This window comes from Cervus canadensis, chromosome X, assembly GCF_019320065.1.
Source record: "Cervus canadensis isolate Bull #8, Minnesota chromosome X, ASM1932006v1, whole genome shotgun sequence".
Lineage (NCBI taxonomy): Eukaryota > Metazoa > Chordata > Mammalia > Artiodactyla > Cervidae > Cervus > Cervus canadensis.
Window position 1 is genome coordinate 50112488 of NC_057419.1, and position 26871 is coordinate 50139358.

The following is a 26871-nucleotide window of genomic DNA, read 5'->3' on the forward strand; positions in this document are numbered from 1 at the left end:
ACACACCACCCTCCTGGACACATATAAAGTGTATCTAGGGACACACACATACAAAACATGCCTTGCCATATATGCAAACAGGCATGTACACAACCAGGGACACCCACAACCTCTTAAGTACATGAACAACACTCTGGGGTGTGTACGTGCACACACACACACACACATTCAGGTGTGGGGATACCTCAAGTTTCCCCCAACCCTGGGCAGGGTAGAGGGAACTGAGTTGGCTGACACCAGCCTCACCACACATGGATGCACGCGAAGGGTTGTGCCCTCCCTCTGCCTTGTCGAAGGGCCACAGGGTAGAGAGCAGCATTCCCGGAGGGGCTGCTGGGGTGGTGGCGGTTCTCAGTTCCCGACACAGGCACAGGAAGCCCGCAAGGTCAGGATGACCGATTGACCTTCAGGCCTCACCCTCCCTCCACCACCCCCCACCTTCCTCATTTCCCAAATGAGTGGTGTTACGATGGGGTGCTGAGAAGCACCAAGTCGTTACCTTGTTGCCGGGATGCTTTAGATAGCGTTCCAGGCAAACCAGGCAGAAATGGCAGGTGATGTAACACAGGCGCACACCCAGCTTACAGAGGTGACAGCACACCCTTAATTCCATGCGCAACCCAGACCTGCCTTACAGAGGCAGATACAAATCCAGGAGTAGTAGGCTATCCAAAACATTCAGGTACACACCGCACACACACCACACACATACTACACACCACACAGAGGAGCACACACCACCTAAAGCCACACACATAACCCTCAGAGGCAGAGACACAACAGGATGCTGTGTGTAAGCGCACGTGCACACTCTTCCCTGCAGTCTTTAGGCCCCTTTTATAAGCCACCTTTTGTTTTCTCTGAACCGGAGCCTGAACACAACACTGTGTGTATATGTGTGTGTGCCCACACATGCTGTGCCTGTAAGGATCTCTGAACACTGGGATCCCCGAGCCAGCCCTAGGTTTGAATCTTGGCCTCTCCTCTTCCTAAGGCCATGTTTAAGCCCAAGCAGGTCACTTAACCCCCTCCAGGCCTCAGTTTCCTGATCTGTACATAGGGCACAATCAGGCCCAAGCACTCGGTGTGTGGGAGGACTATCAGGTGTCTGCACACCCAACTGAACCCCACGCCCCCCACACCCACCTCACCAGGTGGCCACACCAGCTGGACTACCCCTCCAGGAAACCCCACCAGTTTCGAGATCTGTACAACAACCCGCATCCACACAACCCCTCATGTGTAGACAGTGGGCAAAACTCTGTGCTGACTCAGGTTTCAGACTCACAGAGCTGGCGTCAGAAGCAGGGTCAGCAAGGGGCTGCAGCAGGACTTTCCCTGCCCTCACTTCTCCCTTTGCCCCACCACCGACTTACTCAGCCCCCCTCTCATTCACTCTCACTCCCCACTTTCACAATCAGCTTCTCCAAATTCCTGGTTTATGTCTCTTCCCCCTTATCTAGTACCCCCCCCAACCACCACCCCCGCCCCAACCCAGAGAGTCATTTCTTCACTCTCATTCCTGGGCAGATCACTCGACCCCTTTGTCTGTTTCCTCATCAGGATAATGAGAACATGAACAGTCTCTAACTCACAGATTTTGTGAGGAATGCAACAACTATTTCAGACAAAACATTTAGCACTGGCATGCTAAAGCCTGTGCTGGCTTTAGTATCTGGCACACAGGAAACCTCCATCCTCAAAAAGTGTCGAGCACTATTATTATTATTGGTTTTAACATCCCTAGGTTAGTCAATATTAATTGACAAGGAGGTAATCGGGATTGATGACAGAGTAGTTACAAAGATTTTCAGAGCAGTGTTTGATGTGTAGTAATAGTAAGAACTCCGTAGTGCTGGCAGTAGTTTCTGTTGTGGTGGTATTGGTGATGGTGATGGTTGTGCTAACCTTGCTGAGTTAATCAAGCTTAATTAGCAAGGAGGTAACAGAGATCTGATGACAGAATTACACGAAGGCTTCAGGGCACAGTATATAGTAAGTGCTCCGGAAGAGGCTGCTATCATCACTACCATTATCATCATTATTATTGGCCTGTCCTCCCTGAACTAACCAAGGATGTTAATTGGCCCTCAGAGCCCTTTCCCAGGACCCCAGGGAAGATCCAGGCAGCATGTGGAAGCCGGTGGACAGATTGTCTCACCCCACCCCCCACCAGGGGCATGGGAAGGTTGGTGAGGAAGGGGGAGGGCAGGATGGGAGGGGATTTGTTTTCTACTGACTCACTGGCCTCTTTCACCACCTTTCAGCTCCCCCCACCCCAATGCTCATTCATTCACTGGCAGCTTCCCTGCTTGCCAGAACTGTGCCCAGCCTAGGTTAAGATCCTGGCACCAGTTAGCCTAGGTTCAAATCCCAGCCATGCCCTGTGGTCCTGGGAAAGTTCTTCAGTTCCTCTGTGCCTCCTCTGGGAAATAGGAATAACATCAATAACCATCTCAGAGGCTTACCATGAGCTTGAAGTGGTTGTGTTAGTTGCTCAGTTGTGTCTGATTCTTTGTGGCCCCATGGACTGTAGCCTGCCAGGCTCCTCTGTCCATGGGATTCTCCAGGCAAGAATATTGGAGTCGGTTGCCATTTCCTTCTCCATGAAGTGAGCTGGTGCTATATAAATGCTGATTGTTTGCCTGTTTTTGTTTTTGTTTTTTTTCTGAGAGGGGTTAAGACCCAGGCTTTGGCTCTACGACCTGAGTTCAAATCCCATTTCTGCCACTTATTAACTGTGAGCTTGAATAAATCATTTAACTGCTCTGTGCCTCAGTTTCCCCACTGTATCCTTCCTCCATTCACCCGCCCTATCTCCCTCCACTGTTTCTATTTGTTTGCTCTCTGCCTCCTCCCACGGTAGGTGCACACCAAAGTGTTTATTGAAGGAAGGAACCATTTGGGCTTCACCCATGAGGGGTTGGGGGAGATGTGGGTGATCAGTTAGAGACTTTAGGGAATTGCATTGGGCGGAATCCTGCCTGTAACCCTCCGCTGAGACCGCCTGGAGGGATGGTGCCTGACGTGGAGACGGGGGAGGGGGGTGGTCAGGGCGAGGCTCTGGGGGAGGGAGAGGAGAAGGATGCACGGCCTTTTCGGCAGCCCAGGGACCGCCCCTTGGCCTCCACGGATGGTGGGCGGATGAGTAATGCATCCAGGAAGCCTGGAGGCCTGTGGTTTCCTACCGCTGCTGCTACCCCGCCCTCGCGTGGATATTTATCCTCCGCGGCTCCGGCCCTGCCGCCATCGCCGCGGACCCAGCGCCCAGAGAGGCTACACCAGAGGTAGGCAGGGGCTTGGGCGGCCCGCGGGGCCTGGAACTGGGCTGGAGCTTTCCTGCCTGATACTCGGCTGCTCAGCCCGGCCTGCGGGTACCAGGACCCTGGGCTGGAGCAGGGGAAAAGGGTGGGGGCGGGGGAGGGGGACTGGAATCGCTTTTTCAATCCCAACACTCCCAACTCCTTTGAACCCCTGACATCCATCCCCAGCTCCCCGAAGCCACGAGCCCCTAAAGCCACAGCTGCCTCCCAAGCTGCCAACTCCCCTAAATTCCCTCTTTGTCCCCCAGCAACCCTAACCCCGAAGCTCCCTCAGCCCCCACAATCCCCAGCCTCCCAAATTCCCAACTCCCTAAACTCAGAGCTTTCTCTGCACCCTAATTCCTCAGGCACCCCACCCCCTTAAGCCCTCAAACTCTGTCAACTCCTTAAATCCCCAGGCTCCTCCAAATTCCTCAACTTCTTTCAACTGCCCCACCTCCTCTACCACTCAATATGCACAACCCCCAAACTCCCAACCTCCCCGCAAACTCCTCCAGCTCCCCAACCCCAAATTCTTCAACCCCAACTCTTCAACCTTCTCACCACTTTAACACCCTGAAATTCTCCAACTCCCCCAGCCCCCTAAACACTGCAGCCCCATAACTCGCCCACTTACCTAGTGCTCAAAGTTTAAACTGCTCAAACTCCACGACTCCTAAACTCTCCTCACTCCCTATCCCCCTAAACTCTCCAGGGTTCTCAAATCCCCAAGCCCCTTAAAAATTCCGTGTGTGTGTGTGTGTGTGTGTGTGTGTGTGTGTGTGTGTTTGTGTGTGTAGGGGTGTGGTGTAGAGTGGAGTGGGAAGCCTTCCCAGGTACGTGGATCAGCTGGGCTGGGGGCCCTCTGAACCCTCCTCCCCACCCCCTACAGAACGCACCATGGCCCCCTTTGCACCCATGGCCTCTGGCATCCTGTTGCTGCTGTGGCTCACGGCCCCCAGCCGAGCCTGTACCTGCGTCCCACCCCACCCACAGACGGCCTTCTGCAACTCCGAAGTCGGTGAGTGTGCCTACCTCGCCCACACACTCCTGGCTTTGGTTTCCCTCTCAGTCCAGTGGGGTGCACGAGGGTGCCTACCTCTAGAACAATTCCACTCAGCACACTGACTCTGCTTTAGCTGCTCTGCATCCTCACACTTTCTTGATTACTCAAGGCCCAGACCAACCTCAGAGCCCTGGTACTGGCTGCTGCTTCTGCCTGGTATACCCATCCCCCCAGGTATCCACATAAGTGGCTGCCTTAAATGTCACCTTTTCAGGATGACCTTCCCTGACCACCCTATTCAAAACTTGAACCCCTGATCCCCCTCACCCAGCTCTGAAGTTCCCTATCATACTTACTACCTTCTAACTTCCCATATACTTATTTCGCGTGTGTTTAGTTGCTCTTCTCCTAGCTAGACTGTGAGCTCCACAAAGGGAGAGATTTCTGTGTTTTGTTCCCTGCTGTGTCCCTGACACCCAGAACAGTGCCTGGCACTGAGCAGATGCTCTAAAATATTTGTTGTGTGAACGAACAGGATGAATATAGGAAAAAAGCTTGAAGCAGTGCTTGGCCAAGAATAGGCATTCAACATACAGATGAAACAATTAACAAATGTATAAATCTCTAGGGTGCTGTCTGGCATCCAGCAATCCCTATTTAAGTATGTGCTTTGCTAGTATTATTGTGATTATTTGTATTGACCCCTTGCAGTCCCTTTGACTTGTTTTTATTTCCCCTCTTCTTTTGCAGTCATCAGGGCCAAGTTCGTGGGGACAGCAGAAGTCAACGAGACTGCCTTATACCAGCGTTATGAGATCAAGATGACTAAGGTAACCCTTCAGTTCTTGCCCCAGCAGTTCCTAACATCTTCGTCCTCATCAGAATAAAAGCCTCTGGCCACCGGTTTGGCGGGAAAGTTAGCTGTGATCTCAGGATGCTATCTGACTTCAGGGAAGAATGTGGAGTGGGAGGACTGTGTCAGTAAAAGACTCTTCCCCTCATCCACTGACAGATGTTCAAAGGGTTCAGTGCCTTGAGGGATGCCCCTGACATCCGGTTCATCTACACCCCCGCCATGGAGAGCGTCTGTGGATACTTCCACAGGTCCCAGAACCGCAGTGAGGAGTTTCTCATAGCTGGTAAGGTCCCACCCTATCGCCCTGTGCCACGCCAACCCTCCGCTGCTGCCTGGCAACTGTGCAAGTGCAAGGGAAGGGAGGCTCTAAAAGAATGGTCCCCGTTGAAATGAGGAATGCCCCAAATTTCAGCCTATCAGAAGGCTGGGGCTTTGCCCAGCGGGTGTTGGTAGTCCTGGGACACCAATCTGGTGCCACTCTGTCCCTGGCTCAGCCAATCAGAAGCTGCCTGTTGACCACCCCTCCCCCCCACCCCACCCCGGCCACAGGACAATTGTCAAATGGGCACCTGCACATCACCGCCTGCAGTTTTGTGGCTCCCTGGAACAGTATGAGTTCTGCTCAGCGCCGGGGATTCACCAAGACCTATGCTGCTGGTTGTGAGGAATGCACAGTGAGTGCCTGGAGCCTGCCCACCTCCTGGAGAGCAGGCCTTTGGCTTGTCCCCAAACCATGGCTTGTTTCTTGCTCCCTCTAGCTATTCCTTGTCCCCATGGCTGCTCCCCAAACCCTAGGGATATTCCTGATCTCTCTTGCTGTTCTCTCAAATCTGAGACTGTTCCTCCAGGCATTCTGCTTGTTCCTTTACCTTGTGTCTGATACCTGGGGATTCACAGTTCCCTAGACTATCTGCCTGCTTTCTGTCCCTGTCACTCCCCCTGTGACTGCTCTGCCACTCTGAGGGTTCCAGGATTGCTCCCTGATGGCCCTGGAAGTCCTCTGACCCCAGTAACTGTTTCTGAGCCCCATGTCTCTTTCTTAGGCTTAAGTTGCCTGCCTGCCAGTTGTTCCCTGCTACTGCCAGCTATTCCCCGTCCAATGGGACGGGTACCCCCCAGGTGACCTGCCTGACTGCTCCCCCACCACCATTCCAGGAAACTGATCCTTCACATGGATTGCTGTCATCTCACCAAGCCCAATGACTGTTCCCCACAATGGGAGGGACTGTTTTTGAGTCTGTACCCATGTGGGGTGACACCAGGTCTCCCTAGCAGCTCTATGTTAACAGCTGAGGAGTGGAAAGTTCTCTGGAGGGGCAGTAGGGGCAGGAGGAGAAGCCCTCAGAGCTGTTCCTCCCTCCCCTCCTCCAGGTGTTTCCCTGCTCATCCATCCCCTGCAAACTGCTGAGCGACACTCATTGCTTGTGGACGGACCAGTTGCTCACAGGCTCTGACAAGGGCTTCCAGAGCCGCCACCTGGCCTGCCTGCCCCGGGAGCCAGGGATGTGCACCTGGCAGTCCTTGCGGCCCCGGATGGCCTGAATCCTGCCCCCAGCAGAAGCTGAAGCCTGCACAGTGTTCACCCCTGTTTCCATTCCCACCTTTCTTTCTTTAAGAGGATGAAATAAAGAACTACCACCCAGCAGGCAGTCTCCTTGTGTAGTGTCTGGGAGCAAACCCATGTCACTTGATGACCTGGTGGGGGTACCCTGGGACCAATGCTGAGGGAGTGAGGGGTGTCCAGTGCTTTTTATATTTATATACAGTTTGAGGTATTGGTATTATTGGTATTGGTATTATTCTCTACATTGGCATTAGCACTGCTGTCATGTAACCTGCTTTACCAACCATGACTTACTGGATCATCTCTCTATCAGACTAATTTGTAGTTCCTACTGCATTGAGCTTTCTAGTTCAGAAATTATCCTACTGCTGCCACATGGCGGGGGCTTCCCAGGTGGTGCTAGTGGTAGAGAACCTGCCTGCTAATGCAGGAGATGTAAGAGACGCAGGTTCCATCCCTGGGTCGGGAAGATCCCCTGGAAGAGGAAATGGCAACCCACTCCAGTATTCTTGCTGGAGAATCCCATGGACAGAGGAGCCTGGCGGGCTACAGTCCATAGGGTCATGGAGTTGGGCATGACTGAAGTGACTTGGCACGCATGCATGCATACCAAATGGTGACCTCACTGGCAAATTCCCCTATTCACAAATCCCTCCAGTGGACCAGCTCATTGACAAATGCCCTGTCAATCATTTGTAAACAGCTCTCCTAGTTTCAGGCGCTGTCCTGATGTCATCCAGAGAGGACGTTTTACCCCATCCAAACCTGTGGGTGTCACTGTTGCAACCTTAGGTTTTGTACTGTGAGTCTGACTTGAGTGAACAGGGAGACTTCCAGTAGGCCCAGAGGTCTCCCCCATCAACATAGCCCAGCCAGGGACTCTGGAAGAAAGGGCATCCCTGGCCCCCCACCCACGGCCTATGGGAGATTCCTTGGAAGTGTTCATTTGGGGACAAGGAGGGAAGGGGAGAATGTGTGATCTGAAAAACCCCAAGTTCTGCCCTTCTGCCCTCCCCTTTACTTCTGCTCCCCTCACTCTTTTGATCAACTGAAGCAGTGAAGTGCAGCTAGGGTTCAAAATCAGGACCAACCAGGTGCATCAGCCCACCTCCACCTCCACCTTCCCCTACACAGCTGTCCATTCACCAAAACTTAGGCCTCTAGACTCAAGCCTCACCTTTCTGGTTCATCTTCCTCCCAAAAACCTGAGTGAGAGACCTTCCAAACACTCCCTTCCTCATGACTTCTTGCTCACACAGCTCGACCCAGGCCCTTCTGGGCCCTTCCCAGTCCCTAGAACTTGCCCCTTATACTCCAAAGATCCAACTGAAGTGAGGCCCCTGGGAACTGGGCTTTCAGACTAGCGCAGACATTCAGTAGAACACTCAAATGTTCTGTTGACTGGAATCTGCTTTACATAGAACTTTGTTGAAGGAAGGGCTTCCCAGGTGGCTCAGTGGTAAAGAATCTGCCTGCAATGCAGGAGACCCAGGTTCAGTCCCTGAGTCGTGAAGATCCCCTGGAGGAGGAAATGGCAATCCACTCCAGTATTCTTGCCTGTAGAATCCCATGGACAGAGGACCCTGACAGGCTGTATAGTCCATGGGGTTGCAAAACTAACACTTTTACTTTGTCGAAGGAAAAGACTTCCAAATTCCCTCCTATCAGACTACCTACTGGTGCTACCAGTAAGAACCCAGGTCTCCTTCAGGACATTCTGGGTCATCAAGTATGGCCCCCTTGGTCCATGTATGGACCCCTTGGTCCAAGTATGGATCCTTTTGGTCCATGTCCTTTTGTACTCCTGGAAGGTTCTGCCAGGGCTCAAGGTATGTCCCAGGGATGGGTGGATTTTGAGCACCCAATGGGTACCTGTGCAGATATGTCCAGCAACAATCTGTGTCTTAATATTTACATGTTGGTTATGCCCTGGGAGGATTGAACCCTGTCCACCAAAAGGGGCAAATGGCAGCCTCTGCTGATGGGTACAAAGAAAGGACCTGGGCTCTGGTGGCTTTGTCTCTATTGGCTCAGCTGCCTGCAAGAGTCTGGCAGCTTCTGACAGTTCATCAAACCCTAGTACCAGCTCCCTGCACTCTTACACTGTTTCCTGACCCCAGGACCTGTTCTCTGCATGTGTGCATGTGTTTTCAGTCGTGTCCAACTCTTCGCAACCCCATGGACTACCGCCTGCCAGGCTCCTCTGTCCATAGGATTATCCAGGCAAGAATACTGCAGTGGGTAGCCATGTCCTTCTCCCAGGATCTTCCCGACCCAGGGATCAAACCCACATCTCCTGCATTGGCAGGCAGATTCTTTACCGAGACACACCTGGGAAGTGTCTTGAGCTCTCTATTATTTTACCCCTGGGAGGAAGGTGAAATAGAAAGTGGCAGTAGAAGGATGGAGCCTATTGTGGAAATGGTTCTCCTGCCAACCTGCCCACCTACAGGTAGTGCCCTGGATCAGGACTCAGTACTTCATGGGATAACCACCAGACCCTACTGAAGCCCTTTTCACAGAGGCTTAGCATACAAGATCACCTTCCCCAGACCCCAGCAGGAGCTCCAGGCAAGATACGTGTAGTCCTGGGGTCATTACACATTTCATCACTCTTCTAGAAAATCAACTAAAGGACTTCTCTGGTGGTCCAGTGGTTAAGACTCCACATTCCCCATGCAGGGGCCCACAGGTTCAATCTCTGGTTGGGGAACTAAGAACCCACATGCTGCGCTGCAGCCAAAAAAGAAAATCCACTAAAGTGAGTAAACTGAGTTGCCCTTCACCCCTAGCATTCCACATGTCTGTGTGTGAATCTCTGATTGGAAGAGACTCTGATGGCTGAGAAGAAGCAAGTGGGGGGTGGCAGTCCTGTGAGGTGTGCAGCATGGGGTCCAGCACCATGGGTAGCCTGGGGGCTGGCCCTTCTCACCCAAGCCTCAGTTGTTGTTGTTCAATCGCCCAGTTGTGTCCGACTCTTTGCAACCCCATGGACTGCAGCATCTGTTCCTCACCATCTCCGGAAGTTTGCCCAAGTTCATGTCCATTGCATTGGTGATATCATCCAACCATCTCATCCTCTGATGCCCTCTTCTCCTTCTGCCCTCAACCTTTCCCAGCATCTCCCTGAAAGATGGGCCTTGCAGTCCCTACCCAGAATCCTTCTGAAGTCTGTGCTAGCATTGGAGGATGATTAATGGGTGCATTCACCCACTGGGTATTTTGGGGGTGTCAAAACACATGAAACTCTTAATAACAATGACTTCCTGTATAATGTTACAGTAATTTAAATTTCTAGACCGGTAGTGTAGTGTAGTGATTAAGAACCTAAACACTCAAGCCAGGTCATTTGCATTCAAATCCTGCCGTTCCATGTACTAGCTCTGTTACCTTGGTGAAATTACATTACCTCTTTATACCTCAGTTTCCACCTCTGTAAGATTGGTATAAAATGAATGCCTAACTCATAGGCATGTAACTTTACGTGTAAAGTGCCTGGAACCGTGCTAGGTACATAGCACTTGTAAGTATTAATTAGGAGTAGTATGATAAATGTAATTTAACATTTAATAGTGATCATCTGTATCACTAATGATTATTTACAATATTGAAAATCATGTTTAATGTCGGGAATGATAATGTACAATATTAAAAATAATGTATAATATCAGTAGTAATAATTGAATGCACCCTAGAAATCTTAGTTTAACTCATCATCCTGATAACCTTCTCCAGAGATGTAACAAATATTTAATATGCTCATGTGTTATTTTTTCTTATTATATGAGACTTTTACACTGCTTCCCAGTGTGCAAATCACCCCACTTAAAAATACTGACATTTTCAAAGACTTCTGAGGACAAGTCCTCCCCTCAGTGATAACGTTCCCCACTATAAAGTCCTCACTGTGGACAAATCATCACATTTATAAATCTCTAAACAGGTGACAAATCTCTAAGCCCTTGGCATATCTTTCCTTTGAAATGTTCCCTCTCTTCACTGCACAAATTCCCTTTTCCACAAATATCCCAGTAACAAATACCTCTGTTGAGCTACCTTCTTTATTCATAAACATCTGATTGACTTATCTCCATTGATGACCTCCCACTGACAAATCTCCCCATTCACAAATACCCAGGAGCAATCTATCATCAACTGATGGACTCTAGTAACAAATATCTCTCTTGATGATTACCCAATCCGTTGGCATATATCCTATGACCACTCAGTTGACACATCTCTCTATTCATGAATACCTTTCTATGACATAATTCTCATTCACAACCTCTATCAACAAATCTTCCCAAGAGTACATTCTATTGGCATATCTCCCCATTCAGGCATGCCTATCAAAATGCTCTCATTGTCAAATCTTACCATTCAGAACCATTCAGAAATACCCACCATTGATATCTACCTCATTGCTAAACTCTTTCCATTCATAAAACCTCATCCATCCATATAGCCCCTACTGATTGGCCACCCTTCCCCACTGACACATTTCCCCATCCTTAGATATCTCTAGTTGGAAAATCTCCCTGCTGGAACAGCTCTCAATATATTACCCTATATGTTGAAACATCTCTCCATACTCCCAATGACAGATGAAGAGGTAGAACAATTCTTCCTTTTCATCAATACTGACTGACACTTAAGTCTCATTGTCTAGCCTGGGACACCTCCTATGCCAGTAGTGATGAAATCTGAGGACCAACCCCAGTTATACCATAGAGCACCCACCAAAGGAAATGATTAGGGCACACATTCTCTCTGGATGTAGAGGTGAAGGTGGAGCTTGAAAAAAGAGCTTAGCTGAAAGTCTGCATAAGAAGTTGTTAGAACCCCAGACACTCCCCAAATACCAGTCCCCACTGCAATAAAAGGCTGAGGATATGAGCTCTTAAAAAAGCAAAATAGAGAGTTCATGTGGGCAGGAACACCCAGGCTGCACCTCTTTGTCGTTAACTATTTATCCACCACTGAGCCTGGGCCTCCTGCTGAACCTTTGTGAAGAGTTACAGCTCTGATGGGTGGAGGTGGGGCCACTGGTACCAGAGGGCAAGTCTCAGTGTCCTTTCCCTCCATCACATCACGAGGGCCTCCTCTGACTCCAGGCCCCTGGAAAGCAGTAGTATTAATTAAATGTTCCCTGAATCCTCTCCTGATTGAGAGTGAGCTGGGCCAGGAAAAGCTCATGCTTCAACTCCGCTCACCCTCACTGTGTCTCCAGGTCCCTGCCATGAGTCCCAGCTTCCTTCTGGTCCCCCCTTTGTTCCTGGCTCTGTCCCTGACCAGCCTCAGGCTGGCCCTCAGGTGCTACCAACCACACCCCCACACTATTTATTGTAACTCAGATGTGGGTAAGTCTGGGCAGACCTCAGGAAGGCCTCTAATGCAGGGACTCACAGTGAGGTTCCAGAAGAGTGGATAAAGCCCTGTGAGGTGGTTGAACCTAAACGGCAGTTGCTCTGCAAACTTTTTTTTTTCCCCCAAGAGTCTTGGGACAGGGAAAATCTTTAATGTTTGAAACCCAAGGGATCCCTTGACACATTTCTCCCACCGTTAATCCCTGTGGCTTAATTCCTGGGTCTTCTTACTGAGACCATGAAGCATTATGAGTTCAAAACATCAAGGTACCCTGCCCACCTCCTTCCCCATATCCATCTCCTCACCAAAATACAAGCCCCTGACCTTGCTCTGGCTGAGGGAATAGGGTGGCTCTTTGAGGCCCCAAAACTAGGATGTGATACTAAGACCCAGCCCCTCAGCCATTAAGTATTCTTCAATCCCAGGGTCCCTCTCCCCTTTCCCCTCCTCACAGACAATCAATGTTCTAAAAAACCCAGAATCAACGTTTCTGGTCATGAAAGTACTCAAATATAAAGAGCAATGTGGTTATATCTATCTATCTACACACCACAGCGGTGGTGACATCCCTGGGGAGAAGTTTTCTTCTAGGAATTCCTTATCTCAGGCCAGCCTGCATGTCCCTACCCTGCATGGATACCTCATCTTCAGGCCTCTCTCTGTCCCAGCCCTAGAACAAAGTGTCCCCTCCCTGGAGCATTTTCCACCAAGTACTCCTAATCCCAGCATGTTTTGCTCCTGATTTCAGCCATCCACAGCAAATTCTGTCCCCAACCCATAGTGTTCTGGATCTTTGGGACTGAGCACTTGGGGATCACAATCTGTCCCAGCCAAGGGACATCTGGTCACACTTTACTGACCATCGGGAATAGCATTCACCCCCTTTAGGCTCTTTGATGGATGAGAATGTGCACTGACTTGTGTAGTCTTGAAAGGGGCTCAGGGAGGAGTATATATCAGGGAGGGGTCCTGATTATCTACAGGTATGCCTGCAGGAATTCCAGCAGAGCTATTTAAAATTCTAAAAGGTTATGCTATTAAAGTGCTGCACTCAATATGTCAGCAAATTTGGAAAACTCAGCAGTGGCCACAGGACTGGAAAAGGTCAATCCTCATCCAAATTCCCAAGAAGGGCAGTACTAAAGAATGTTTAAACCACCGGACAATTGTACTCATCTCCATGCTAGTAAGGTTATGCTCAAAATCCTTCAAGCTAGGCTTCAGCATTATGTGAACTGAAAACTTCCAGATGCTTAAGCTGGGTTTAGGAAAGGCAGAGTAACCAGAGATCAAATTGCCAACATTCGGTGGATCACAGAGAAAGCAAGGGGATTCCAGAAAAAACATCTACCTCTGTTTCATTGACTACGCTAAAGCCTTTGGCTGTGTGGATCATAACAATCTGTGGAAAACTCTTAAAGAGATGGGAATACCAGACCATCTTACCTGTCTCCTGAGAAACCTGTATGCAGGTCAAGAAGCAACAGTTAAGAACCTCGTATGGAATAACTGATTGGTGCAGGATTGGGAAAGGGGTACAATAAGACTGTTTATTGTCACACTGTTTATTTAACTCATATGCAGAGTACATCATTAGAAGTGTTGAGTTGGATGAGTTACAAGCTAGAATCAAGATTCTGGGACAAAAAAAAAGATTCTGTGACAAATATCAACAACCTCAGATATGCAGATGATACCACTCTAATGGCAGAAAGCGAAGAGGGACTAAAGAACCTCTTGACGAGGGTGAAGGAGGAGAGTGAAAAAGCCAGCTTAAAACTCAATATTAAAAAAACTAAGATCATGGCATTGGGTCCCATCACTTCATGGCAAATAGAAGGGGAAAAGGTGGAAGCAGTGACAGATTTCCTCTTCTTGGGCTCTAAAATCACCGTGGATGGTGACTGCAGTCATGAAATTAGAAGATTGCTTCTTGGCAGGAAAGTCATGACAAACTTAGACAATATGTTAAAAAGCAAAGACATTACTTTGCCGACAAAGGTATGTATAGTCAAGGCTATGGTTTTTCCAGTAGTCATGTACAGATGTGAGAGCACTGTACATAAAGAAGGCAGAGCATAAAATAATTGATACTTTTGAACTGTGGTGCTGGAGAAGACTCTTGAGAGTCCCTGGGACAACAAGGACATCAAACCAGTCAATCTTAAAGGAAATTAACCCTGAATATTCATTGGAAGGACTGATACTGAAGATGAAGCTCCAATACTTTGGCCACCTGATGGGAAGAGCTAACTCATTAGAAAAGACTGATGCTGAGAAAGATTGAAGGCAGAAGGAGAAGAGGGTGATAGAGGATGAGATGGTTGGATGGCATCACCAATTAAGTGGACATGAACTTGGGCAAACTCTGGGAAACAGTGAGGGGCAGGGAAGCCTGGGGTGCTGCAGTCCATGAGGTCACAGAGAGTCAGACATGACTTGGCGACTGAGCCACAAAATGCCTGCAGACACAGATCCAGCTCTTCCCTGTTCTTTCTGTTCCTTGCTCTTGTTTGCTGGTCCCTTCTTCCTCTCCTGATCCCCTGCTCCTTCTCCATGTTCTATCCTTTTTTTCACTCCTCCACCTTCTCCTCACTCTCTTCCTTCCTTCCTGATCCACACTCCTCCTTGTTTCACTGCTGTTTGCTATTTCCTTTCAGAGGTCCCTGGCTTCCGGGCCCATCCTTCATCCTTGTGGCCATTCTCTTCCAAAAGCAGAAGCTATGTAGAGAAGCACATGGAGCAGTGTTCTGCCCAGTCACCCCCAGGTGCCTCCCTGCCACCCCTGCAAAGGCACATACCTGAGTATCAACTTTGCACAATCCCTGTGGAGGAACCCTGAGTGCAAGAATATGAAGGCATAAACTTTGCTGTCTTCCTTGGTGACCTGATATCTGCTATTGAATCTTCATGTACAATAGCCTCTGGCCTTGGACCCAGACTTCTACTCAGCCACCGTGGGCTGGGGATGCTTCACCTTCTTCAACATCATAAACCAATCTAAGCCCTTCAACCTCCCATCACCACCTCCTCAAGCCTCCAAAAGACTCCCAGCTTCTAACTGTGCTGGGGATCTACCTGGTTCACGTTCTGTTTCTTGATCTGGATGCAGAAGAGAGGACTATGTTCACTGTGTGAAAATTCAGTGAAAATTCACTTATGATATGTTCCCTTTTCTGAACTTGTTACACTTCAATGAAATTGGCCCCTCAAAAGAAAACCCCGTAAACTACAAGGATATACTGTGCAGCACAGAGAATATAGCCATATTTTATTATTACTATAAATGGAATATAATCAAGAAAAATTGTGAATCACTATGCTGTACACCTATAACTAATACAATACTGTAAATAACTTATACTTCAATTTAAAAAAAAGTTAAAAGAAAGGGAATAAATGAAGTGCCCCACCCTCTTAATATATCTTCCATGCTTTTTCCTTCAATTGCTCCCTCACTCCTGCACTCTCTCTTTCACACAATCCCAAAGTCACTTACCCTGTTGATTCTCACCCTCTCTTTCCTTATAGCACAGGGACCATGAATCCTGGGCCCAGAGAAGGGACTGGATCCAGAGAGACCTTGGGGTTGGTCTATGCCTGTCACATCATGAACCCTCTACAAACATTTGCTGAGCCATAAATCACCTGGAGTGCAGGTAGCAAGGAAAGAGAAGTCCCTATTCCCATAGCAACCCACCCTCTAGGTCTACATAACCAAGTCGATGCAAGTAGATCACCAGGCTAGGGAAGTTGGGGTGAAGTGAAGTCAAACTGTACCCCACACTTGACTGGCAAATATTTAGACGCACTGAGCTGAGCATACTAGAGGATTCCTGGTGGTCTGCCAACTGGATAGGAGTAGATAGGGTAGTGGGGCCAGAGTCCTGATGTGTCTGCCATCTCAGCTTCCAAGTATGGGGTTGGGCAAGGCTGCTCCCACAAATCCAGGGCTACCTTTTACCCCTCCATGTTGTACAGTGTTGGTGAGGACAAAAGAGGAAATAGGGGAGGCAAGCTGGCTGGCAAAAAGTCTAATGCTTCTGCCATCACCTGCCACCATTACCCACCATTAACTGTCTTCCTCTGAAGGCCCGTTCTTTCTGTCCCTGACAAAAATAGCCTTTGAATAGCTACAAAACAGCCCGGAGGTACTATCAGGAATTAATGAGAAAATATAGCTATTAAGATAGCACTGAATTGGAACAGGTATAAAGAAAGTGACCAGTGGACTAGAACAGAGTCCTGAACTTGCCCATACATACATAGGAATTTAGGATATGATGGAGGTGGCATACCAGATCAGTGGGAAAAAAAGGGTTATCTATAAAGGAAAAGATGAAACTGGGTCCCTACCTATCTCATACTGTATTTGAAAATAAATTTTAAAGAACACATGTAATAAATATGTTTGGAAGACTGCTAGGATTGCTATATTGAGAACAGCATTATGTAAGTGAATGGATGCAACAGCCATTCTGTAATGCACGTAGAGAAGTGTTAAAGAAATGTAATAAAGATGTTTGTAAGAATGCTAAAAAGAGAAAGGAAATCAGTTTAAGATGGATGAAGAATTTAAATGTCAAAAACAAAGCTTGCTACTTGTATCATCTACTAAATCTCCATTGTACATGGGTCTAAATCTGGACTTTGAATTTTTCTTCCTTTAGTCTGTTAGTCTGTCTATCCATGTGTGTCATATTTTTAAATTAGAAAAGCTTCATAAAATGTTTGCTTGCAAAAGCATTAAACTCCTTGTAGACTGGAAAGGCTAGTCCTCCCTCAAACCTCTTTTTCAGGATTTTCCTGGTTATTCTTGCATGTTTGCTTTTTCATATGAACTTTACAATCAACTTATCCAGCTCCAGATAACGGCTTATTAGGTTATCTGGGGAGATCATATTATATTTATAATTTAAAAATAGAAACCTAAGAAGGGAAACTGATATCTTTATGATCTTAATTTATCCTATCCACAAATAAGGAATGCCTTCCCTCCCATTTGTGTAAGTCTACCTTTGAGTCTTTCAGGAGTGTTTTAAATTTTTCCTCATATGAGTTTGCACATCTCTTGTTAAACTTATTCTGAAGCATTTTATCTTTTTTGTTGTTACCTTAAATGGGGTTTTCTCTTCTGTCTGGTTAGTTGTATATATGGAAACTACTGACTTATGTATCCTGATTTTATATTCTGCTGTTACTATTATTGTTTGAATTTGTTATTGAATCTCTGGGGAATTTCTAGGTATACTATCATGCAATCTATAAATAGAGATATTTTTACATCCCCTTTACCCATTTTTACATCTGTAATTGTTTTCCTAGTCTAATTGCATTGGTCTAATACCTCTAAATGCAAAAAGGCAAAATGGTTGTCTGAGGAGGCCTTACAAATAGCTGAGAAAAGAAGAGAAGCTAAAGGCAAAGGAGAAAAGGAAAGATATACCCATCTGAATGGAGAGTTCCAAAGAATAGGAAGGAGAGATAAGAAAGCCTTCCTAAGTGATCAATGCAAAGAAATAGAGGAAAAGAATAGAATGGGAAAGATGAGAGATCTCTTAAAGAAAATTAGAGATACCAAGGGAACATTTCCTGGGAAGATGGGCACAATAAAGGACTGAAATGGTATGGACCTAACTGAAGCAGAAGATATTAAGAAGAGGTGGCAAGAATACACAGAAAAACTATACAAAAAAGATCTTCATGACCCAGATAACCATGATGGTGTGATCACTCACCTAGAGCCAGACATCCTGGAAAGTGAAGTCAAGCGGGCCATAGAAAGCATTACTACAAACAAAGCTAGGGGAGGTGATGGGATTCCAACTGACCTATTTCAAATCCTTAAAGATGATGCTGTTAAAGTGCTGCACTCAATATGCCAGCAAATTTGGAAAACTCAGCAGTGGCCACAGGACTGGAAAAGGTCAGTTTTCATTCCAATCCCAAAGAATGTTCAAACTACTGCACAATGGTACTAATTTCACACGCTAGCAAAGCAATGCTCAAAATTCTCCAAGCTAGGCTTCAACAGTATGTAAGCCAAGAAATTCCAGATGTTCAAGCTGGATTTAGGAAAGGCAGAAGAACCAGAGATCAAATTGCCAACATCTGTTGGATCACAGAAAAAGCAAGAGTTCCAGAGAAACATCTACTTCTGCTTCATTGACTACACTAAAGCCTTTGACTGTGTGGATCACAACAAACTGTGGAAAATTCTTAAAGTGATGGGGATATCAGACCACCTTAACTGCCTCCTGAGAAACCTCTATGCAAGACAAGAAGCAACAGTCAGAACCAGACATGGAACAATGGATTGGTTCCAAATTGGGAAAAGAGTATGTCAAAGCTGTATATTGTCACCCTGCTTATTTAACTTATATGCAGAGTACATCATGTGAAATGCCAGGCTGGATGAAACACAAGCTGGAGTCAAGATTGCCAGGGGAAATATCAATAATCTCAGATATGCAGATGACACCACCTTTATGGCAGAAAGCGAAGAGGAACTAAAGAGCCTCTTGATGAAGGTGAAAGAGGAGAGTGAAAAAGCTGGATTAAAACTCAATATTCAGAAAACAAAGATCATGGCATCTGGTCCCATCACTTCATGGCAAATAGATAGGGAAATAATGGAAACAGTGACAGACTTTATTTTCTTGAGCTCCAAAATCACTGTAGATGGTGACTGTAGCCATGAAATTAAAAGACGCTTGCTCCTTGGAAGAATAGCTATGACCAACCTAGACAGCATATTAAAAAGCAGAGCCATTAGTTTACTGACAAAGGTCCATATAGTCAAAGCAATGGTTTTTCCAGTAGTCATGTATGGATGTGAGAGTTGAACCATAAAGAAGGTTGAGTGCCAAAGAATTGATGCTTTCGAACTGTGGTGCTGGAGAAGACTCTTGAGAGTCCCTTGGACTACAAAGAGATCAAACCAGTCAATTCTAATGGATATCAATCCTGAATATTCATTGGAAGGACTGATGCTGAAGCTAAAGCTCCAATACTTTGGCTACTTGATGCGAAGAGCCCACTCATTAGTAAAGACCCTGATGCTGGGAAAGATTGAAGGCAGGAGGAGATGGGGACGACAGAGGATGAGATGGTTGGATGGTATCATTGACTCCATGGATATGAATTTCAGCAAGTTCCAGGAGATGGTGAAGGACAGGGAAGCCTGGCATTCTGGAGTCCAGTCCATGAGGTCGCAAAGAGTTGGACATGACTGAGTGACTGAACAACAATACCTCTAAACACAGTATTGAAAAGGAGTGGAAAGAGTGGGCACCTTGCTTTGTTCCTCACCTTAATGGAAATGCTTTCAATGTTGTCCTATTAAGTTGACAGTAACTTTTGGATTGAGGTATACAAATTTGATCATGTTAAGAAGGCATGAGGTGATTTCTATTTTTGAATGATTCTATCAGAATGGGTGCTAAACTCTGTTAAAGGCTTCAAAAATACCTATGGAAGTGATCATATAACTTTCTCCTCAGATCAATTAATACATTGCATTATATTGGGTTGGCCAAAAAGTTCATTCTGGGTTTTCCGTAAGATGGTACAGAAAAACCCAAATGATCTTTTTGGCCAGCCCAGTGTATTATCTATAACAAACCATTCTTTCATTCCAAGGGGGGAACTTACTACACAGTTATATTATATTATTTTCTTAATATAGTTTTGGATTTGTTTTCTAATATTTTCTTTAGGATTTTTGCATTGATATTCATGACTGAAAATTGCCTGTGCATTTCTTTTTTCTGTTGTCAAAGTTATAACTGCTTTAGAAAAGTAATGTGGAAATTTCTCTTCATTTTATGTTCTTTGGAATAATTTATGTGGCATTGGGATTAACTGGTCTCTAACAGTTTGGTAGAATTCCCCTTTGAAATCACTTGGGCCTGATGCTTTTTTAGGAGGTAGTTTCTTAGTAACTTTCTTCATTACTTCTATGGAAATTGGTGTGTTAAGCTCAAACGGGGTAAATTTCGTTAAACTGTGTTCCCCTAGAAAATTATCCATTTCCTGTAGGTTTAAATTTTTATCTGGGAATGCCTTTTTATATTTTGACTTTTGGAATCATGCTAACATATTACATTTAAATACATAAAATTAAGTCAGCATAGATAGTAAAAAACCCAAAATTTAATATAAAGGGAAACAAACTATATTTGAAATAAAATGAGTAACACAACTGTTTTGAATGACAAAATGAACTAAACCATGTAGCATTTGAATATAGTACTTTGTATATTCTCATCTAAAGACATAAAAAGGGCAAACAAATCTCAAGTTATACCTTACTGTGGTTGTTTTTCACAGTGGTAAGGATGTTGAAATTCTAAAAATATTTTCTGTGTATTGTAGGATTGAGCAAATGAGTAAATATGTTGATGATGTTGGAAGCTAGGGCTCTCAATGTTAGAGAGGAGAAATATAAATATGGAATGGGGAAAGGCTAGAAGGAACCTTATATTGTGTTGGATTAGAATTTAAAGTATCAGTGGAATTCCCTGGTGGTACAGTGGTTAGGACTTGGCACTTTCACTGTTGGGGGTCTGAGCTCGGTCTCTGGTTGGGGAACTAAGATCCCACAAGCTGTGTGGCATGGCAAAAAAAAGTATCAGTATGAGCACACTACATATGATTTTATACATGTGCATATATAAAATTTCATATGTATATATGTCATAAACCACTCTAATAATCTTGCCAGGAAAATCCCATGGACAGAGGAACCTGGTAGACTACAGTCCATGGGGTCACAAAGAGTTGGACACAATTGAGCAGCTAAACAGCAACAAAAATATATTTCCTAGCTCTGCACAATGAGACAATCTAGAAGCAAGGATGTTCCAGTAGCAACGATCTAGCTCCCAGATCCTGACTTTGAAATACCATTATCCTAGGGCAGGGAAAGAACAAGATATACCTGGAGGAGAAGTCAGCAGAAGTGCCAGAGTAAATGCCTATAAATGTCTTCTCTGTAAAAGCAATGAGAATACTGGCAAAAGTGGTCACAATGAACTTTGTCAGAACTCTGAAAATTGAGCATAGGTTTACAATAATTCAAGAAGTATTTATTCAAGAAAAAGGCTGAATCTCACTAAGAACAGTTAAGTTTTGTGACATTTGAACTTTTTCTGTTCTTATTCTCTTCTTTCCACCTCCCCAACAGATTTGAAAATCAACAGCCTTGCAATTCTGATGAAAACTAGCAGGCTAGCAGCCAATGGAAGAAGCAGAACAGGGTTGGAGTCCTCCAAAGCCCCATTCCCAAAGAACTACCTTTATTTGACCTGTCTGGGACTTCCCTAGAAAACTTCACACACAAGACTTGTCTATTTCACCTGATGTGAGGAGTTTTTTGGAGGGATGCTTTTCAAAAATAATCAGCAGCAATTATTTAACATAGCAGCTGCTCGAGGCAACAATTGCAGTTAAGACAAACAACAAGCTGACCAAAAGACTTAACAGAAAAATCTGAGGAATAAGACATCCATAGGAGTCTTTGAAAAGTTCTGACATATTCCTAGGAATCTAAAAAGCCATAAATATGTATAAGGCTGTGTGCATGAATAGGATCTCTGGCTGACCCTGAGGCTCTGCAGAGGCAGGAAGTGAAGGCTAAGCAAAGTTGTAAAAACGTGAAGAAATGAGCACCTGTAACAGTATGAATGCATACTGTCATGTCTTTTTTTTTGTTTCTGACACTTTCCCCCACCTATCTGATTTAAAACACAACTGCATCAAGCAATAATTCATAAGTCTATATTCATGGGCATATGATGTGTAAAGATGTAATTTGTATGACAACAATAGCACAACAATAGCACAAGAGTGAGTGAATAAAGCTATAAAGAGGCAATTTTTTTTTTAATACTATTGAAATTAAACTGGCTTTAATTAAAATGAGAGTGGTATAAATTAAAATGTTAATTGTAATCCCCAGGGAAACTACAAAGAAAATATTTTTTAAAAAATATGGAAAAGAAATATCAAGAGAATTATAATGGCACACTGGAAAATATCTATTTAACACGAAGGTATGCATTAACAGAGAAATACAGGAACAAAAAAAGGCACAAGAAATATAGAAAACAAATAGCAAAATTATAAACATAAATTTTACCTTATTGGTAATTACATTAAATGTAAATTAATTAAACACTCCAATTAAAGGGCAGAGATAGGCAAAACAGATGAAAAACATGACCCAATATATGCTATCTACAGGAGATACACTTTAGAAACAAGTTGAACTACACTTTCAAATAAGTTGAAAGTAAATGAGTGGAAAAAGATTTACCATACAAACAGTAACCAAAAGAGGACTGGCATGGCTATACTAACATCAGATAAAATAGACTTTAGAACAAAAATTGTTACTAGAGATTAAAAAGGACATTTTATATTGATAAAAGAGTCAATCTATCAAGATTTAACAATTATAAACATATATGCATCTAACAACAGAGTCATATTGAAACAAAAAACCAGACAGAACTGAAAGGGAGAAATGGACAATTCAGCAATAATTGCTGGAGATTTTAATACCTCACATTAAATAATGCGTAAAACAACTAGACAGAGGATAAACAAGGAAAGAGAAGACCAGAACAGCATTATAAACCAACCAGACCTAACAGACGTCTATAGAACACTCCATCCTACAACAGTGGCATACATATTCTTCTCAAGTGTACATAGAACATTCTCTAAGACAAGCTATATGTTAAGCCACAAAACAAATTTCAATAATGTAAAAGGACTGAACCATACAAAATATGTTCTCTGACTACAACTGAATGAAATTAGAAACAAATAACAGAAAGAAATTTGGGAAATTCATAAATATGTGGAAAGTAAGCAACATACTCTCAAAAAAACAATGGGTCAAAGAAGTCATCATGAAAATTAGAAGATACTTTGAGATGAAAGAAAATGAAGACAACGCACAAAAATTGCTTATAGGGAAATTCATAGTTGTAAACTTCTATTTTTAAAAAGAAGAAAAAAAATAAAAAGAAGAAAAATATCAAATCAATAGCCAATAATCTTCCTAAGAAATTAGACAAAAACAAAAACAAACACCAGAGCAAGCAGAAGAAGAGAAGAAATAAAGATTAGGGTGGAAATAAATGAAGTTGAAAATAGAAGAAAAAAATAGAGAAAATTGGTGAAACCAAAATTGATTCTCTGAAAAGATCAACAAAATAGACAAACCTTTAGACTAAGATTTTAAAAAAGAGAAAACTAGCTACTAAAATTAGGAATGAAAGAGACATAATTACTAACCTTACGGAAATAAAAAGGATTATAAGTGAATACTATGAACAATTCTATGCTAATAAACTAGAAAACCTAGCTGAAATAGACAAATTCCTAGAAAGACACAAACTTCCGATACTAACTCAAGAAGAAATGAAAAATCTGAATAGACCTACAATAAATGAAGAGATTGAATTAGAAAATGAAAAAAAAAACCTTCTTCACTGGTGAAGTATACCAAAAATTTAAAATAAAATTAGTACCAATCTTTCATTAACTCTTCCTAAAAATAGAAGATGAGGGAACACTGTCTATTTCATTGTATGAGGTTATTATAAGCCTAATACCAAAACCAGACAAAGACATCGTAAGAAAACTACAGATCAAAAAAAAAACAAAACAAAAAACTACAGATCAATGGCCCTTATGATTACTGACAGCATCATTTTCAACAAAATACTAACAAACTGAATCCCACAGCATATAAAAAGGATTATATGCCAGATCAAGTGGGATCTGATCCAGGAATGCAAGTGTGGCTTAATTCAGATAAAAATGAATTAATGTAATACACCATATTCATAGAATAAAGGCCAAGAGCCATATCATATCAATAAACACAGAAAAAACATTTGACAGAGTTCGACATCCTTCCATGATAAAAACACTTCATATTCAGAAGGGACAACAAACAAGTGTTCATCAACACTTAGGTAGCAGTTAGTATATATGCCAAATGCACTGTTCTAACCACTTTATGTTTGTTAAATAATTTGATTCTCACATTAATTCTATGAGGCAGAAACTATTATTACCCACATTTTACAGATGGGAAGACTGAGGCACAGAGCATTTGACTAATGTTTCTTATGTTCAGAAGTTAGTAAGTTGTGGAGCTAGGATTACAACACAGAAATTCTGACATCAGGGTCCATGTTCTTAACCATAGTTTTTCAGTGAATATAAGATAATAATAATGATGAACAAATTTGGTTTCAAAGTAATGATTTGATTTTCATCTACAAGTAAGCTTAATTCATAACACTGCTGATTTGTATCAGTGACCATAATTAGTAATACTTGTAAGAATTTTTACTACTTTAATCAATGTTTATTTAAGTTGATAAAGCTGGGTCAATACTGATATTTTATTGTAATTTAATTCATAAAACTGGTGATGATAACTTATACAAGTAAACACAACTTATAAAATCATAAAAAACTTGTAAAATTAGTTATAAAATTTGATGGCACTAGGCACAGTGACTCAATTTCTATTTGGAACTAAAATTTGATTAATAACTGTTGTACTCATAACATATTAGTAATCATAACTTTAATCTTAGTAACTATTTATGATATCAGTAGGATTATTAACCATATTAATAGTGATTTCTATTAGTAACTGTAGGATAGCTTAAAATATAGATATTCATAATTTATATTAGTAATCTTAATTTATAACATTGGCAATAAATTGTAACAGTATGTTACAATGTTTGTACTAATAGCTTAATTTCTTTTAGTAATTATACCTTAATTAACAAAATAGGTTCTAATCACTTATATTGATAACCTTAATTTATAGCACTGGTAATAAATTGTAATTTAGTTATAATATTTGATGATATTAGTAATGATAATATAATTTTTATTACTAAGTATGATATAATTCAAAACAGGGACTTATAATTTGTATTAGAGCATAATTTATATATTGATAATAATTTAAATAATAGTTATAATCTTCAGTGGTACTAGAAACGATTACTCAACTTCTATTTGGAACTATAATTTATAACACTTGTACTCATAATTTACATCAATAAGAATAGTTTGAAAGAATGGGTATAATTTATAATGTTAGTGATTATATTTGTGATAATAGTAGCCAACAGTCAAATTTTCTATTTACATACAATTTAATTTATAACATTGCTACTGATAATCTTTACTGGCAATCCTAATTTGAAACACTGTTAACATTTCTATCAGGAGGAATATTTGATAATGTTAGTAACAATGCCTTGATTTGTATATGTAACGTAACCTGAATCATTACATTAATTCTGTTTACATTGGAAATCAGTTTCTTAATCCTGGTGAGAATAGATATTATAGCAGGATCAATGATTTAAATCATACTTGTAACTGCATACATAAATTTATGGTATTAACAAACCCTATCACAAAGCAACATCGCCCTCCATGTGCATGTGTCAGCTGTACTCTCTTGATGGCATTCCACCAGCAACACATCCATTGGCAATATTATTGCAATAGGCATGATGCTTTTCCCTCCTGCCCACTCCCTTCCCCTAGACTCACCATCTCTTTGTGATTGGGGTAGAAGGTCTGATCGATTAGAGGGAATTCCTCTGTCCCCAGTTTCTTGTGCAGTCGAACCATCTGGGCAAACTATGAGAGCCAGGAGAGACAGGTCAGCAAGTCCCTTCACCTAGAGGGAGTCTGTAAGCTGGGACTTCAAGGTTCTAAGCTTCCTCTGATCCCCCAAATCACAGTGCGTTCAAGCTCCCGCATGCATGTATGAGCTATTCCCTCTGCCAGTAGCACCCTTCCTGTCACTTACCACCCAGGGTTTGTCACAGAAGTTGTAGACAGAATGCAAAGAGTTAATGCTGGGGATTCCAGCATACTGCAGCCCAATAACCAAACTGCGGTAGTCTCCGTTCCGTGCCATGCTGAAGGCATGCTGGCGGATCAGCACGAAGTCTGGCTTCAGGGACCTGGGGTGGCAAGGGTAAGAGTGTTGAGGGTCCCCCCAGAAGCTCCCCACCACCTTTAGAATAAAAGTCAAGTTTTGAAATCTCCACGGCTCCTAGAAACGGCATAGTGGTTTCTTACCTCAGCCACATACACAAGCTATTCCCTCCACCACCTGCGCCCTTCCTAACCTCTCCTCATCTGGTGACTCCCTTTTAAGCCTTTCCTGCCTGTTCTTTTCCTCACCAAGGTAAGCTTGCAGCTTGCCTACTCAGCTCTCACAGTTTCCCCATCACAATCTCTCAGACTACCACTTTACACAAAGGATGCTGCCCAGAATAAATTCCAGCCTCAGAGCTCTACATGGGTTATTCCCTCAGCCTGAAATGTAGCCTCCCTAGATTTCTGCATGCACCACTCTTCCACCTCCTTCAGGTCTTTCCTAAAATATCTCTCACTCTTTTGGTCTACAGCAACCAAACTGCAGACTCTTCACCATCCAACAATCACTACAGCCCTTTGCTGATATGCATATATATATTTTTAGCACTGTGACATTTTCTTCTTTGTTTATTATGTGTATGCCACAGTAGGATGTAAGCTTCATGAGAGCAGAGATTTTTTTTGGGGTCTTTTTGGGATCTGTTTTGTTCACTTCCAGGACCTCAGCATGAAGAACAGCTCCTGGCACACACCAGATACTCAGTAAATACTTGTTGAATGTGAAATGCTGAGAGCAGCACCTGGTATGCAGTAGATGCTCAAGAAATGC

At 43.6% G+C, this 26871-nt stretch overlaps 2 protein-coding genes across 3 annotated transcripts in view; one reads left to right on the forward strand and one right to left on the reverse strand.

Moving 5' to 3' along the window:
• The window catches only part of SYN1 (synapsin I), a 51846-nt gene that overhangs the window by 7277 nt on the left and 17698 nt on the right, over nt 1-26871 (reverse strand). For both annotated transcript variants that reach the window (XM_043458124.1, XM_043458123.1), the window contains exons 4-5: nt 25966-26122; nt 25704-25793 (exon numbers count right to left, since the gene is read on the reverse strand). In XM_043458124.1, the coding sequence (XP_043314059.1) occupies nt 25704-25793; nt 25966-26122 (247 nt within the window). The remainder of the gene's footprint in view (nt 1-25703; nt 25794-25965; nt 26123-26871) is intronic.
• Nucleotides 3083-6809, forward strand: TIMP1 (TIMP metallopeptidase inhibitor 1). The gene is made up of 6 exons (XM_043458128.1): nt 3083-3287; nt 4195-4323; nt 5059-5138; nt 5321-5447; nt 5714-5838; nt 6536-6809. The coding sequence occupies exons 1-6, from the start codon at nt 3152-3154 to the stop codon at nt 6704-6706; spliced, it is 768 nt and encodes a 255-aa protein (XP_043314063.1). The 5' UTR covers nt 3083-3151; the 3' UTR covers nt 6707-6809.